The sequence below is a fragment of the Cyprinodon tularosa genome, unplaced genomic scaffold (genome assembly GCF_016077235.1).
Source record: "Cyprinodon tularosa strain WSP-4 unplaced genomic scaffold, ASM1607723v1 ctg26, whole genome shotgun sequence".
Taxonomy (NCBI): domain Eukaryota; kingdom Metazoa; phylum Chordata; class Actinopteri; order Cyprinodontiformes; family Cyprinodontidae; genus Cyprinodon; species Cyprinodon tularosa.
Genome location: NW_024038961.1, coordinates 2870790 through 2887127, shown reverse-complemented (window position 1 = coordinate 2887127; position 16338 = coordinate 2870790). Strand labels below are relative to the sequence as shown.

General features: G+C 38.4%; 1 protein-coding gene across 2 annotated transcripts; it reads left to right on the top strand.

Annotated features, from left to right (window-relative positions):
* Positions 1-2018: 2018 nt before the first annotated feature.
* On the top strand, positions 2019-13211 carry sesn2 (sestrin 2). 2 transcript variants are annotated; one of them, XM_038288950.1, is made up of 11 exons: positions 2019-2833; positions 3594-3659; positions 4859-5047; positions 6527-6709; positions 9612-9821; positions 9948-10080; positions 10163-10278; positions 10409-10492; positions 12176-12282; positions 12359-12503; positions 12736-13211. In XM_038288950.1, exons 1-11 carry the CDS (start codon positions 2492-2494, stop codon positions 12820-12822), a joined length of 1662 nt encoding a protein of 553 aa, XP_038144878.1. In that variant the 5' UTR covers positions 2019-2491; the 3' UTR covers positions 12823-13211. The 2 variants fall into 2 exon arrangements, with proteins under 2 accessions (XP_038144878.1, XP_038144879.1); XM_038288951.1 differs by lacking the exon at positions 2019-2833 and adding an exon at positions 2915-3251.
* Positions 13212-16338: the final 3127 nt, after the last annotated feature.

Sequence of the window (16338 nt, the reverse complement as noted above, 5' to 3'; positions counted from 1 at the left end):
CATAGTTTAGTTGGACTGTCAATTTGGATAATAATCTTTAAGCCATAAAGTGATTATCAGGAGGCAATGATCTGTAAGAAAAACAAAACAGAAGCCGTAGCTAATTTACCCTCATTTGAAAGATTTGCAAATCTCTGGTATGGAAATGCAGTTGTGAAAGAAGAAATGAAAAATTCAGAGTAGAGAGGAACAGAAACCAGCAAGAAACAAAAAATAATGTGAGGCAGCATTTTAATGATTTTTTAAAATGATAAAATGCTGATTGATCCTCAGAAAAGAGGTTTTTAAAAATCACAAATTACCTGACTAAATGACAATAATAACATAGTTTGCATGTTCTCCCTGTGCATGCGTAGGTTCTCTCCATGTCTCAGGTAGGGTACTTTCTGAATGGAGTGTATATGTTCATGTGCATGTGTGGGTTCTTTGACCTAATCTCAGCCCAAAAGCATGCTTCTCAGGATTTAGAGAAAACAGTCATTGACAGTCTCTTGGCTCTTGCAGGTAAAATTGGATTCTTTGGCCCCACATCTGCCAAATCCTTTAAGAAATTCTCCCCATTTTATTGTCTCCAAGCTGATGGTTTGGCCTCCACCGTTTACAGTTCTGGCACATTTAAAGCAGACAGCTTTTTTGCTCTTGCCATTGGATAATCATGACAGTTGGAATAATTCAAAGTAAATTCCATTAGCTGCCACATTTACACACTAAAGTTGAGTTTTTCTTGCAAAATTCAGGCTTGGTTTTGGCTATGCCAGTTAGGCTTGTATAGCATTGTCGATTAACATGGAAATTCAAAGTATTCAATTCAAAAATGGAAAACCTGATCTCAAAACACTTAAAAGCCTTGCAGAAAAAAATTTAAATGAAAAAATTGTTAGAACTATAAATTTACAGTCATTTTTACTATTTTTCAAGGCTGCACTTTTAAAAGAGGGAATTGTCCAATGAGCTGTTTCCAAACGAAATGTCTTTTTGTTTTACACTTGTGTAAACAAAATGACAAATAAAATCTGTCTAAGTCTAAGAAAAAAAAGGAAATGCAGAATTATTCATTAATAATTATTAATTATTTTTCTTAGGCCTGTCCCGAGCCAATATTGATATCGGAGATCAGTTTTATAAGCAACTCATAGAAACATTTTTGTATTTCTCCTTTTGTTTAAAGTTTATATAACATTTTGATGAATGAAAAAATGGGTCATTTGTTCTCATACCTGATGTTGTTAAGCACTGTTCTCTGATTGAGAAATGTCACACTAAATAATAAGTCATAAAGGTATATATTACTCGTACTGATATCGTATCGAGTCAATATTGGTATCTGTCAATACTTATCGTTCCATGCATGTTTTTTTTAGATAAACTAAAAAAATAAGATGATGATGTTAATAATAATAATGTATTGATTCTTTTCTTCATTTCCAGGAAGAAGGCATTGAAGTACCTCGAGCATTGGCCTCTGGTCCTAGTGCTTTCATTCCCGCAAAAGAGGCATTAAGCTCTGGTCATTTTAGACTAAAATCATAGTAATTTGTCACTTTTACAAAAATGACACAATACATACTTTTAAGTTTGTCAGCCTTGAGAAAACATTAAATTTAATTGACATTTGTAATTTAAATACAAGTGACAAATATTTACTTCCATAACCAAAGAATGTAAAAGTGAAAGCAAAGTCACTTAACCAAAAGATAACACATCAGGAGGCAATTCAAACACATAAAAGACGCCTTATCTTAAATAAAAAATTTTTTTTGCATTTTTTATAGATAACCTAAAAAATAAGATAATAATACTAATAATAATACTAATAATAATACTAATAATAATAATAATAATAATAATAATAATAATAATAATAATAATAAAATATGAACTGGAGCGGCATTCTTAATTTTTATTTATTTATTTATTTTTTTTTGCGGCAATTTTTTTATGTATTTATTTTATTTATTTATTTATTATTTTTTTGCTGCAACTTTTTTTGAAAGTTTCCGTAACATTATGGTGACGTCACACTTTTGGCTCCCTAGCAGGAACAGGCAGGATTAACTCGACTCTTTTTGTTTGATAATTATTCATAGTCATATGTTTTGATGGGTGATTCATTTTCATCGAAAGCGTGATCTCCTCGTTTTTTATGAACACGTATTTCTCTTTCTAAGCGCTGTTTGCATCACCTGCTAGCAGATATCCTACAAGCTAACTAGCTAACCGGAAAGTCAGGTAGCCTGGGAGAGAGAGGGGGGGTGGGCTCCATGGTTCTGGCTGTTCTCCGGTTCATTCATCACACTGTCAGTTTGTGTAGCTGTTGATCTCTGGTTGAATTTAAAACATCTGACGGATGCTCGAGTATTTCACGGCGAATTAAACTAATGTTTCATTCAAACCATCTCAGACGGCTACCGTTACTGTAGGCTGGGCTAGCTTAGTTGTATTCAGTGAGTACAGGTAACCTCAGCTCTGGTTCACCGGGTGCTACCGGGACATGGCCAGCAGCTCCGCACCCGGCTTCGCTTTCCAGGCTAATGGAGGCGAAAACCCGAGTCAGGCATCGGACACTGGAGGCTCATCTCGTTACCGCTCTGATTCGGAATCCGAAATATATCCGACGGCGAAGAGCTTATCTCGGCTATGCAGCAGGGATAGAGATGAGAGGGCCGCGGCCCTGGAGGAGCTGAGCCAGAAGGTTCTGGTCTGTTTAGGACTGGATCGACCCGGTTCTGCTCGGCTGAGTAAACAAACGCTTCTTCATCTGCTTCGGCTCTCTAGATCTTGCCCGCTTCAGGAGGTTCGTATGAGAGCAAGCGAGCTTCTTTGCACCGCACAGGTAATGTTGATCTTATTTAAAAAAACATCTTTATTTGCTTCATATTGAGGCGACGGGCTTAGATTATGTAGCTTTTCTGTAAATAAGAATGTTAGACTTTTATTGTTTTGATCCTGTAATCTTTAACAATCAAAACAATCATCATATATCAGCTGGACATGGTTCTGATTACCAGCAGACTGTAGGTTATTTCATCAGACACTGTGGCGAAGGTGATGCAAGCTCCTGCTGCTGTGAGCACAAACAGCAGGCTGGACACGCCCCCTCCTGGTGTCCTGATAAACATCCAGCATGCAGGCACACCCCCCCAGTCCTGAAACAGCCCTCTAGTCACTGTAGACCTCGGTGCATTTTTACATGTTGTTGGAAACGAAAAGGAACTTGATTTGAAGCATTTATCTCTCATGTTCAGATGTCGGTGAGTTTTATTTTTATGCGGATTGTTTGGCTTTTTTTTTTTTTTTTTAACTCCTTGTTCTGAAACCTGTCTCCAATTATAGTATGGCTGCTGCAGTCTTGTGGTTTTAGGTTTCAGTTATTTTTACTAAAATATGACCTAAGCTGAAAATATACAAGATGTTTATGATTAGCAGTAAATGCAAAGTGGTCTGGTCATGTAGTAAAACTAGCAATATGACCCTATTTACTTTCCAGTCTACTAAAATGGATGAATTTCGTTTATTATTTATCAAAAAAAGCAAATTATGCTTGGATCAGTTGGGAGACTTCTAAATGTATTGATTCTTTTCTTCATTTCCAGGAAGAAGGCATTGAAGTACCTCGAGCCTTGGCCTCTGGTCCCAGTGCTTTCATTCCTGCAAAAGAGGTATTAAGCTCTGGGCATTTTAGATATCTAAAATATTATACACACTTTTAAGTTTGTCAGCCTTGTGAAAACATTTGTTTTTTTCTATATATGATTTACCTTAGTTTTGCCGCTTTTCTTTCTAGCACAGGTACTGCAGTAGATAAGGCAATTTAAAGGCAACACACAAAACATTAAACACCTAAGGTCTACAAAGCAAAAAAAATGCAATTTAGGTTTGATTAAGGTATTAAGGTATAAACCAACAGAACATGACGGAATAACAAGAACGTGCAAATTCATGCATGCAAAGATAAGCTAATAAATAAATATATAAAGAGCAAAAACATGTTTTTAATCGATGCAGTTATAAACCAAGACTTTTGGTACTTTTTAACAAATACAAATCCGATTTTTCCGTGTTTGATCTGCCGACCAGCAATCAGAGCGGATTCACAGAAACCTAGCTGTCTGATTACATTCAGTTGTTTCTAGACAGGTGTATTTAAATATTTTAAGAGTACAAGCACTTATAGTTTTGGTTTCAATTATGATCCATTAATGGCGCTGATGTGGCAGAAAAAGGCACAGTTTAACCTTTGTTTTTCTTTTTTGTCTTAGACAAGTTTTATTTGATAATTTTGTATAAACAAGTGTATACAAAAAGAAATTTCATTTAAAACAGCTCTCGACAATTTATTTTTTTAAAGTGCAGCCTTAAAGAACAGTAATAAATACATACAAAAATAGTAATATAAATATATGAGTGTATATTTATAGTTCTAACATAATTTTTTTATTTATTTTTAAAATGTTTTTTTTTACCATCCATGTCTTGGCATAGTTTAGATTCAGTCGGATTGGCAGCGGCCTCTTTGATTAATGATCAACACATGAACGAACAGGTATAGGACTCAGCAGGCACAGAAACAGTGAGGCCAACTTTTCTGATGCAACTCTGCAGTATGAGCTGCATTAAGGAGTAGAAGATGCAATGCTAGAGTCATGTTGCCAAAGCTTAAATGCTAAGCTTAAATTAAATGTGACTCATGAAGATTTTCCACAGCAGCAAGCATTATGCGTGTTTTTGGTTCAATATATTTTCCTAATGAATTTTTTAAGATGAAATATTAAAGTCTTTAATAAAGTATTGGAAGAAAATGTTACATTTTAAATGCCTTTTAAACTGGAACCTCTTTTTGTGTTTTTCTTCATTTCAGATGTTTATAGAGGGGCCAAACCAGGACATGCTCATTGAGTCGTTTCTTGCACTGGGTCGGGTGGACCATCTCGCCATGGTCATGGCCCTCCACCCGTCCTATCTTAGCTGCTTCCTCAGGACCCAGCATGCTTTGTTTGAACTGGACGGTCCTTTGCCACGTGACTGGAGACATTACATTTCCATAATGGTAAGAAAATCTCTTTAAATGACTTGTTTGTTTATATTTAGAGTGAGATGCAAAGGCTTTTTAAAATGTCCTTGACTCGCTTGCAATCACCTGAATTTACAACACCTATAGTTAAGAAAACAAAACAGTCAGTTGTGTTGTCACTTGGATAAGTCAGTCTGTTTAGCTCTAACAAAGATGACGTAGTTTTCATTGTAAAGTATTATTTCAAAATCATCTCTTCTGAGTGCTTTATTTTTAGTGGAATCGTGAGCTTACTCAGTATTAAAAATAATAAAGAACTATAGAGCTGTATCTAAATATTTTTGCGGCAATTAGCATATTTCCCTGATAAGCTATAACTTAGTTATATGTTACATTTGTTTCCTTTTAGGCTGCAGGTTTGGCGTGATTTGCTGTGTATATTTCAGACTCAACTATTTTACTGTTCGGTTCCATAATTATTGGCACAAAAAATGTGAAAAGACATTGACCTCAATATTGTTTGCTAAGAAAATTTCAAACTCGATATTGACATTCAGGATTATATTATATTTATTTATGTGGAAAAACTCACCTTTATCAAACTCATCATGGAACATGCTTTCTCAACAGTCATAGTTTCCATTAGTTGGAAAAATTTACAAATAAATGTAAAAGAAACCTAAAATCTACCCAATCTGAACTGGGTTGACAACATTTGTTGGTTGTTTGAGATATTTTTATGTCATAATAACCTAGAAATCTCAAATTAACAATAGAAAATATGCAAACAACATTTATATTATATTTAGTATAGATGCCATTCCAATTTAGTGTTGTATCCAAATAAACTTTTTAAGTATCAATACTTTTCAGAGTATCAATTATTTGAAAACCCTATTGTCTGCTGCATTTCACCATCTGTGGTCTGGTGGAAGTTTTTATATTAGTGCTCAGTGTTTAGATGTGGACAAGTTCAGACAAGGAGCTTTTTCTTCCTGGCGCCAATTCTGAACTTTTACAGATCAACACATATGTAAAGCAGATAAATCTGCTGTACATGAAAGACATGTTTTTTTTTTTGTTTTTTGTTTTTTCTCCCAATTGTTTCCCTGTTGGTTCCACGCAAGCATCAATAAATACGAATCGGAGTAAAAGATAATCTTGTGTGATGTTTATTGTTGTGATGTGATTATCGATTCTTATAGGGAATTTTAGTTTTTTACATTTAAAGTTGTGATTTAATTTAAATCGACGACTGTTGTATTATAAAACTGTTGTATTATTTCCTAAAAAGCCAGTGGAAATTGGCTCTTTCCATTCTTTCCATAAACATGTATCAACTTGTTGCCAACATAATCATTTAACCTGCTGTTGCACTTAACTTTAGAAATGTGATCCTGCTTTATCCATTACATACCTGATATTTGCTGGAATAAACACTTCTTTTTTTTCAATGGCAAGGCTGCTGTGTTTATTTTTAGTCTGATTTCCTGGGACCTTTCTTGTGTCTTTCAGGCTGCAGCCCGGCACCACTGTTCATACATGGTGCAGCAGCATAGCATGGCTTTCCTGGAAGCTGGAGGGGAGGAGAGCTGGCTCAGCGGCCTCGAGCACGCCCCCACTAAACTCCGCGGCCTCCAAACCCTCAACAAGCTGCTGGCACACCGACCCTGGCTCATCACGCAACAGCATATCCAGGTCAGACGCATCAGAAGCTCGCCCACTCAATCACTCACTGTCTCAAGTCAACTTTCTGCCGTATTTTGTTGGTAACAGTTGATAGTAAATTTTTGACTTGCATCCAAGCTCACTGACTCACTCTCCAACTTCAGCTTGAAGAAGATGGTGATTCATTCCCCTTACTGCGCTAATTCAGTCTAAAGCTGTTGCAAACATGTTTTTAATGACTTGATCCTCTGGTGTGATGCACTTGATTCTGGGATTTAGGCAGCTTTATCGGTCCTAAATTACCAACATTTCTTGAGCAGTCTGTCAACTCAGAGTTATTTTTATGGAAATTATAACACATGCTTTCAACTGATGATTCACTACATTTTTAAACAAAACTGCAAAATCATTTAGATTAAAAGAGGTTGTATAGTACCATGTGAACAATTTACTCAAAGAGAAATTTTAGAAAACCTATTAACACTTGTTTACTGTATTTATTACAGGCTTTTTTCTGTAAGGAAGCAACAGTGAATTTTAAGGTTAGCATAGATTAAAAAACCCTCAAAATTCTACCTAAAATTTTGCAAACTTTTCTTAAAAAATGCAACTTCCAAGTAAAAATTCTCACTATTGTTTACACTATTGTTAACTGCTGACCATACAAGCTGCACCAAGGAATATAACTGTCCAATTTTTGTTCTTTAAAATCGTACTGTAGAACAGTTTTAAAATGTCTCTGAGTATAATGGTACCCTCAAAACATATGTTAGGGTGATGCATGTCATGAAAGCTTTGAGGTCCACTAAACTAAAGCGGCACCCAATACTGTTTTCCATGATTTACACTGTAGTGTTTTTTTAAACCTGGTCCTAAAGGCTCACTGCTCTTCATTTTTTAGATGTTTACCAGCTTTCATGCTCCTGATATGAACTGATATTAGATTGACAAAAGTTATTTATGTAATTACGGGTCTATGAATCCTGGATGACTGTCAGAGGGTGGTGCTGAAAGCACTGAATGTTCCCTTTGCACATGAGCAGTTCGAGTAATAATACCAACATAGTCGCACCTGTGACACCCTGGATGACCAGTCAGAAGCTATATGCTGATAGCGTCCAGGGCTCTGTTCCTACAGAATCTCGTAGATGCATTGATCCAGAGAGCCTGAGAATCTCTGGCGATCATCCGGGATTCATACATCCGTAGTTACATACGTAACTTTCGTTTTATTTCATCCCTACTGACCGCCAGAGGATGGTGCTGAAAACTCGGAATGACTTAAACCACCCATGTCACCAGGAATGCAGAACATATAAATCACTCCGTTGAACCTGGCCCAGGGGATGTGGGCTGTCACGTTGACGCTGTAGAACCTGATGGATGTTCTGGGTGAAGCCCATGATGCTGCACCACATATGGCCTCCATCTTAACCTGCCTTGTAGCAGCCCTGGAAACAGAGATGTTCCTGGTAGAGTGGGCCTTCACATCGAACGGCATCGGGTGGCATCCTACACTGTAGGCATGTTAGATGAAATCCATGATCCAGTGGGAGAGACTTTGTTTAGAAAGAGGACAGCCTCGCTTTGATACTCCATAGCACAAAAAAACCTAGTTTGAGTGTCTTACAGTTGTAGTGGCGGCGATGTAAGCCTTAAGCACCCGTACAGGGTACAACTCAGACCCCTCCTCAGTGGTACTAGACTGTAGTTGAAACCAAACTCCACGATTGGTTGCAATGTGAATGGGGCAACACCTTGGACACAAATTAAGTGTTGGGCCACAAGGTAACAGCAGAACAATTTAGATCCCATCAGAGACATGAGGGACTGACAGAAAGAGCAGGTAGCTCACCAACCCTGTTAGCTAAAACAATTGCTAACAAAAAGGCAGTCTTATATGGGAGGCACTTGAGCTCAGCTTGCACCTAGGGCTCGATAGGGGAAGAGCCCCAACCTTAAGGGTGGAAGTAGAACAACCATTATCAAGTAGAGACTGGAGAAACTACAGAATAGCGGGGACTGGGCAGGAAACTTAGTCCTTATTGCTGGCAAAGTACCACTTAGAAAATAGATGGCATCTGTTGTTGTATTGCTCTCAAGTCGAGGGTGGCCTAGCACTCAGTATGGTGCCCCTGACAGAGTCTGAACAGTCACTTAGTCTATCTACAGCTGGAGACATTGAGGGTTGGGGTGCCAGCTGAGGCAGCAGATTCATGCCGGAAGATGCCATGGGACCCTATGGGTCATCAGCGCAAATGCCTGCAATGCTGCGTCACCTAATGCTACTTCTGCAGCAGGAAGCTGGCCAGCAAGACCGCATTGTATGTCTTACCTACCAAGTTTGTGGGCGCCGAACTTTAGAGCGCAGGGCCTTATGGGGTGACAATGGCAACAGAAGGTCCAACTGCTGGCATACAGTCAAGGCAAGTGTCCTACCATTGGTGACAGACGTGAAAATGTTCTCGGGTCCCACCAACAGGAATGCAACTCCAGTGATGGACGGACAGAAAAGGGAGTAGGATCACCAACGAACAGCTTACATACCTTGCAAGTCCCATTCAAGATTAACCTGTTGGAGCCCTAGGAGGGTGAGATCACCGCAGCTCTAGTCAGTAGGGGACAAGGCGTCCAGCAACAGGGAACTGAGGAAAGTATGGTCAAAAAAGCTCAAAAACTGATGTTGAATTTGGACTCCTTAAATATTAATTAATTAGTTGGCTGATGCGTAGCATAAATCTTCCCCTTTATTCATTGAGGGAATAGATAAATGTCCATATTCTACGACACATTCTCAAAAACATTCTCAAAATGAAGAAATAGGTTTGTTTAAAAGATTGGTATATTTTTTTGCTGTGCATTATATTTTTTTTTAAAAGAAGGAACCTATTTAGCATGCTTATCTAAAACTTTATCCCTTCAATCTTTGCAGGAGTTGGTGTGCGCCGGAGCAGAGCCGCGCTGGTCGCTCGCTGAGCTGATCCACGCTGTCATCCTGATGGCTCACACTCACTCTCTCTGCTCCTTTGTGTGGGGTTGCGGATTAAACCCAGAACCGGACCACATTGGGGGTCACACCTTCTGCCCTCCGTCGCCCAGTCACATTCCTCACAGCCCGGCTCATGAGGACGGCAGGCAGGAGGTGAGTCACGGTAATTCCCTCCAGCAGTCATGCAGGTCTCAGATGTCACTAGAAACACCGGTTCCACAAGAGCAACACACATTGCTTCAGTGTAGATAAACAACAGAGTGCTTTGATGTTCTGCAGCTGGCGGATGGAGCGGTGGAGGTGGAGGTACTGATGAAGAGAATGGTGGAGCTCCAGCAGCAGGAGGAGGAGTGCACACAGGAGGAGATGGTTACTCGATTTGAAAGGGAGAGGAGCGAGAGCATACCGACAGGTAGAAATCTGCCTTTTTTTATTTTTACTGCCAGTCACTATTTTGGTTCCCCGACTCAACTTCTTGAACTGTGCTTGTGTAGCGGTGGTGAGGGGAGCTCCACCTGAGCTGGTGCTGAATCTAGTCGAGGAACCTGAGTTCAGATATGAGGACTTTGCCCCCAGAGGAGAGCAGTCACCACCCATCATGAGAGCACAGGTAGCTCATCGTTTTTATGTTTAGATGATTACTGAAATTTAGATACTAATATAAAAAAAAAAGCCTGATCTCATTCATGGTCTCTTGTTTTTATCTCAAATTTTTTTCCTGTGATGTTCTTGATCTTCAGGACTATTCGTGGGAGGACCACGGCTTCTCTCTGGTCCAGAGGCTGCTCCCAGACATGGGCCAGTTCCTGGATGAGGAATTCCAGGTATTTGCACAATTCATCTATTAAATCTAAATGAATGAAACATCTCAGAAGGAAGAAGACACCTTATAAGATCTGCTTAAGGACTTGATTTTATGAACAGATGAAAAACAAAAATAAAAAAAGTTTACTTATTCATTAAAATAATAATTTCAACAGAGCTGAAAAAGAAAAGTGTTTCTTTTGTTTGTGCATAAGGCAGTACTTGCTAGTTCCTTCTTTTTCAGATATCCGTATTAAAGTTGCTAAATTGACAATAAAAAATCTTTCATTTCTTGTTTCAGGGAGTTTTACCAGGATTTGTTTGGTATTTGGCTGCAACACTTACCCAAAAAAGATAGAAGCATCCAAAGTTATTAACTGTTGCCAGGATACTCTGTTATATAAACAGTGAGATTGAAGATTTTCCTTCTGCAGTTTGGATATTGTTTGCTGTAGTTTCTCCTACCTGGCTGGAACGGCGATGCAGGAGATTTCTTTATTGTTCTAATGTGATTCTTTCGGTAACAGACTAAAGCAGTTATCCCTATCAATTTTTTTAAAATGTGTCAAATCAAAAACTAACTTCTGTATATTTTTAAACTTTTATTGAGAGCAAAAAGCACTTCATCATTTTGAAGAGAACAGAATAAATTGAGGTAGATATGCTCCTAAAATCACAGGCTGGGTAGATAAAACATTGGTAAGAGCTGCTCACATCCACAGCTCAGGTTGGACTCTATAAAGAGAAAAAATCTTTAGTAGCATTCCCATATATCTGTTTTTTTTATTAAATTATGGCAAAAAGAAAACCATACAAGGTTTAGTGTGTTGTGCCCCCTATTTAGCTCATGGAAAACCGCAAAAAACAGACAAACAGGAAGACTGTCGTCTGCTCAGATGAGACAATCACTTAAGTTAGGGATACTTCTCTTTAGCAGTAACCAGAAAACTGTTTGGAGTTCATAGAAAGATGATTGAAACGAAACAGAGGAAATTCTTTCAAATATTTTGCAACCAGCAAAGAAAAGCAAAACAAAAATTTACAACAAAATATAACCACAGAATTCGTGATAAAAATATAAGGAACTAGAGCCTTTATTTGGATCTATCAGGTCACGTTATTAATGAGGCTGACCGCTCTGTATCTGGTGAAAACTAGTAATCACCATAAAGAGGGTGGCCTGGGTTAGCAAGGACAGCTAAGTCCTCCTCGTCTCTTATCCTGTAGAGCTGCAGAGGTTAAAATACTTCCTATAGTTTTGCTGCACATCTTTATTGCTATTAAGTCTCTTACAGGTTTTTAGTTTTTTCAAAAGGCTGAAACTTTGGGCTGTAGCTGAGCCCTTCCAGCAGAGGAATGTGGGCGGAATACAAATGAATGAATGAAAACCATTTTCAGATATAATTATCATTGTATTTTACGACAAAGAGAGTATTTTATCACAGAAAGATCCCATTTTAAAAATACGTTTGGTTTGTCATAGTTAGGCTGAAATAGTTATAACCTGTAAAATGAAAAAGAATGATGTCGATATCGTTGCAGGGAACTATATATCGTTTACTTCCATATTTGCAGAAGTTTTTTATGTAAAAACATCATTTTGAAATCATCTCAGTAGAATCAAGATTGCCCAATTATTCCTTGAAAATGTGGTGATGGAGGATGAAAAGGAAATAACATTTAATTATTATGCAACTCTGCAGGTTGTGAGCAACTTGACCTATCACAGGATGGCGATGCATGAAGGTGTCGACACATATACTCTGAGGAAAGCTCTGTGGAACTACATCCACTGCCTCTACGGCATACGGTTAGTGTCGGTTTGACCTCCACCTCCACCATATTCCCACTCTATCTATAACTTGTTTGTTTTTCTGCATCTACAGTTACGATGATTACGACTACGGCAGTGTGAATGTGTTACTAGAGCGCTCGCTGAAGGTTTTTGTCAAAACCGTGGCCTGCCACCCTGAGCAGACCACCGCACACATTTACCATGACTTCTGGAGGCACTTCAGACACTCCGAAAAGGTGAAGACACACGTCCAACCTGACCTCTGTTGTCACAAATCACTTGACATTTCGGCTTCTCTCTGGTATCTTCTTAACAAAGAATGAATCCCTGGCATTTCATGCGCTGCCTTCTTTTCCCTCTTTTAAATGTCATCAGAAAACGAAGCTTTACAGACAGTAGGTAAAAATATTTCACCCTTTTACCCAAAGGTAAATGACATGGCATTTTGTTTTCTTTTTTTCCTCACAGGTTCACGCCAACCTAATAGTGATGGAAGCTCGACTACAGGCTGCCCTGCTCTATACTTTACGAGCCATTACGTACTACATGAGATGACTCCTTTGCACACCGTCTTGCAGATGCTGAGCCAGCTGTGATGGATAAATTATACTCATACACTACGATGAATGTTTGTGAATTCATGTCGTATCTTTCAGTGTTAAGTTTATTTTGTTTGATGCTGCTTTGCCACGTGGATGCATTTAAATGTTACCTCTTTTGCACTGAATACATCAGGATTTAAATCCCCTATGGAGCCTTGAGCGTTCTGATTCTTCTTGCACATGATTTTTAAGATTAGATACTGCATACCTGGTAATGCCAGGTCAGTTTGTTATCAAGTCCGGTTGGTAAATCATTGTTTGTCTGCAGTACTACAAGGCTGGCTAACCTGCAACAAGAGTATCTTGTATTTTTTTAAGCAATAAAATTTACTTTGTACATAATCACATGTTTCTTTCTTTCATTTTCTTTCAAATGTCCTTAAAAGTCTGGAAACTTTTATCATTCTCTGTGTCTAATTATGGTTCAGCCATTTATCTTTTTGGTTTAACTGTTGACAGGAAACTGACAGATAAAAGCACAGTCGATCAAAGATCATTCAACAGCTTTATATAATTCAGTAATTCAAAACAGCATTTGATTTAGAGGCCTTAGAAAGGCCAACATGTACCAGAGTTTTCTCTTTAGTTTGCATTTTACAAGTTTCTATTAAAATATACTGCGTAGAAATACGAATGCAGCACTTGTACGACCTGTTTTTCATGAGCTGAACTGAAAACTAAGACTTTGCGGTGACACTTAAGGCCTGTTCTTCTCCAATACAGGTGTGTATCATAAAATTAGAATATGAATTTTGTTTTCTTTTTTAGGTACTTCCATTCAAAATGTGTGTAATAAATTCATTCACTATACACAGGCTGATATATTTCAAGTGTAAATTTAGAGCAATTCAAAAAACTTATTTTTTTCAGAAATGATGGCTGACTGAAAAGTATGATTGTGAACGAGCATGCAAAGCACTAAATATCTGTTGTGGCTCCCTTTGCCTGGATTACAGCAGAAATGCTCAGTGACAACTTTTATTGTCATTACACTGTCATAAGTACAAAGCGAGGAAATGAAATCTGCATATAACCCATCCCCTTGGGGAGCAGTGGGCTGCCATTGTGCGGCGCCGGGGGAGCAGAGTGGGGTTAAGAGCATGTTCAGGGACCCAGAGTGGCAGTCTGTGGGAGTGGGGCTCAAACTCAGAACCGCAGGATTCCAAGCTCTATGCCCTAACCACTAGGCCACCACTCCTATGTGCACTGTGGCACTGGGCATTTGGCATATTGCATTTTCCTTTCTAAAGAAGCTGTGTTTGCTTGCAGAGAGCAGTGATACCAAGGTCCTTAAACCAATTACTGATGCCACTGGTACTGTGCAGGTGTTAAGTGCTGTTGGGGAAATGAAATCTGTATCTCCATAAAGTAAGTTTGCTGCAGGGAGAATGAAGTGCTCTAAAACTTCCTGGTAGACGGCTGCATTGACCTTGGACCTTGGAAACATGATGGACCAACACCATCAAATGACACACCTCTCCAAACCAGCTCTGATGGTGGGAACTTCACACTGGACATCAAGAAACATGGATTCTGTGACTCTCTTTCTACAGATTCTATGACCTTAATTTGTGATCACTCAGGCAACTGCAGCCCGTTTAGTCTTTAGCCCAGACTTGATGTTTCTGACACAAGGAATGCAACAGCTGAAACTCATGTCTCGATTACATCAGTGAGTGGTGGTTCTTGAAACAGACCCCTGCTGCTGCCCACTCTTTGTGAATCTACCCCTCATTTTTAAATGTGTTTTGTTTCACAGACCTCTCCAGGGTGCTTTTATCCTTAAAGCTTGTACCATTTTTTTCCTGCCAGATCCTTTCCTTTCCTTCACCTGTCTATTAATGTGCTTGAACACAGCTCTGTGAACAGCCAGCCTCTTTAGCAATGACCTTTTCTGTCTCGCCCTCCTTGTGTTAGGTGTCATTGGTCATCTTTTGGACAACTGTCTGGTCAATGGTCTTCCCCATGATTGTGTAGCCTACAAACTACACTGAGAGTCAATCTAGTTGGCTGTAAAAGGTTGGATAATGCAAATGGTTAATGGCCGACATGCCCGATTTAAAGTATTCCACTTATACTGAATGGATTACGTGGGGTGAGTCTGCTGGCCATGCTAGAGCTGGAAAGTTCTTAGCTCCCAGGAGCTGAGAACAGATCCTTGCAACATAGGATTATTTATCACCATGCTGCAACATGAGGTGACGACTTTAGATCAGGTGTCTGCAATCTTTACACCCTAAAGAGCCATTTCCCCCCCGGTCTGGCTAAGTAAAGTCTAGAGCTGCAAATATATCATATTTTAATAAAACACAACTTATTTTTGTTAAATACCCTCTATAGGAATTTTGTTACCATTTTAAACAACCAACAGTTGTTTAAAATATGTTTAAAATATGTAACTTTAAAATTATATAAAAACTGAACCAAACATATACGTATCTAAGATATGATTTGATGAAAAAAAGACAAGCGCACATCCTTAAAAATATTTCTATTTATTGTCATTCTGTAGTGAAAATTCAATCAAATATTGTTCATAAAACCCTACTAAAGCTTCTAAGATTGGTTTTTGTCATTATACTACATTACCTGGTTCTTCATATAATTTCAGGCCGCTGTTAAGAGCCATTGTAGAGGTTCCAAAGAGCCATTTGCGGCTGCAGAGCTGTAGGTTGCAGACCCGTGCTTTAGAATAAAAACACAACAATGGATCTCAGAATCTCATTGCAGTATCTGTGAGCTTTCCTAATGCAATCATTTGACTGGCATCAATTGTCCATAACAAACATCTGCACATACCATGACTCCACCTACAACATGAGCTAAGATTGATGTAGTTTAATGACAGCAGTTGAACTGCAGACTCTGAAAGGCAAATGAAAGCATCAGATGATTTTCCCTGAGACTGTTTATGATAAATTATTTAAAACTTATTTGTCTAATCTTGGAGGTAAAGATGCTAGATGTTGGTCTGTCGTTGTGAGGCCAGTTGGATGTACCACCAAATTCTCTGACTTTTGGTAGAGAAATTAGCTATCAATTCCAGGCGGACCTTCCTCTTGTCATGATGCAAATTTGTGTTTATTATGCTATATAAGATTAATAAACTCAGCAGGGTTGAAAAAAAATGTGTTTGGAAAATATTAGGATCTTTATCCATTGCTACAGATTATTAAAAAAAAGTATTTTACTTCTTCATTATTATATGCTGTGACACTCTAACACCACAAGGTGGCAGCAAAGATCCTTCCACATGCTGATATAGCGGATTTCTGTGAACCAGATGTTCAATTGTAAATGTATACTGTATGTGTATCTAGAATTATCAATGACCAATTTTGCCATAATGGAATTGACTCAATGGGACAAGAGACAAAAACGTATGCTATTCTAAAGTAGATAAGAATAAGAATAATTTTATAAAAGTCAATAATTTGTGCATGTTTTTTTTAACGCGGATGTAACACAT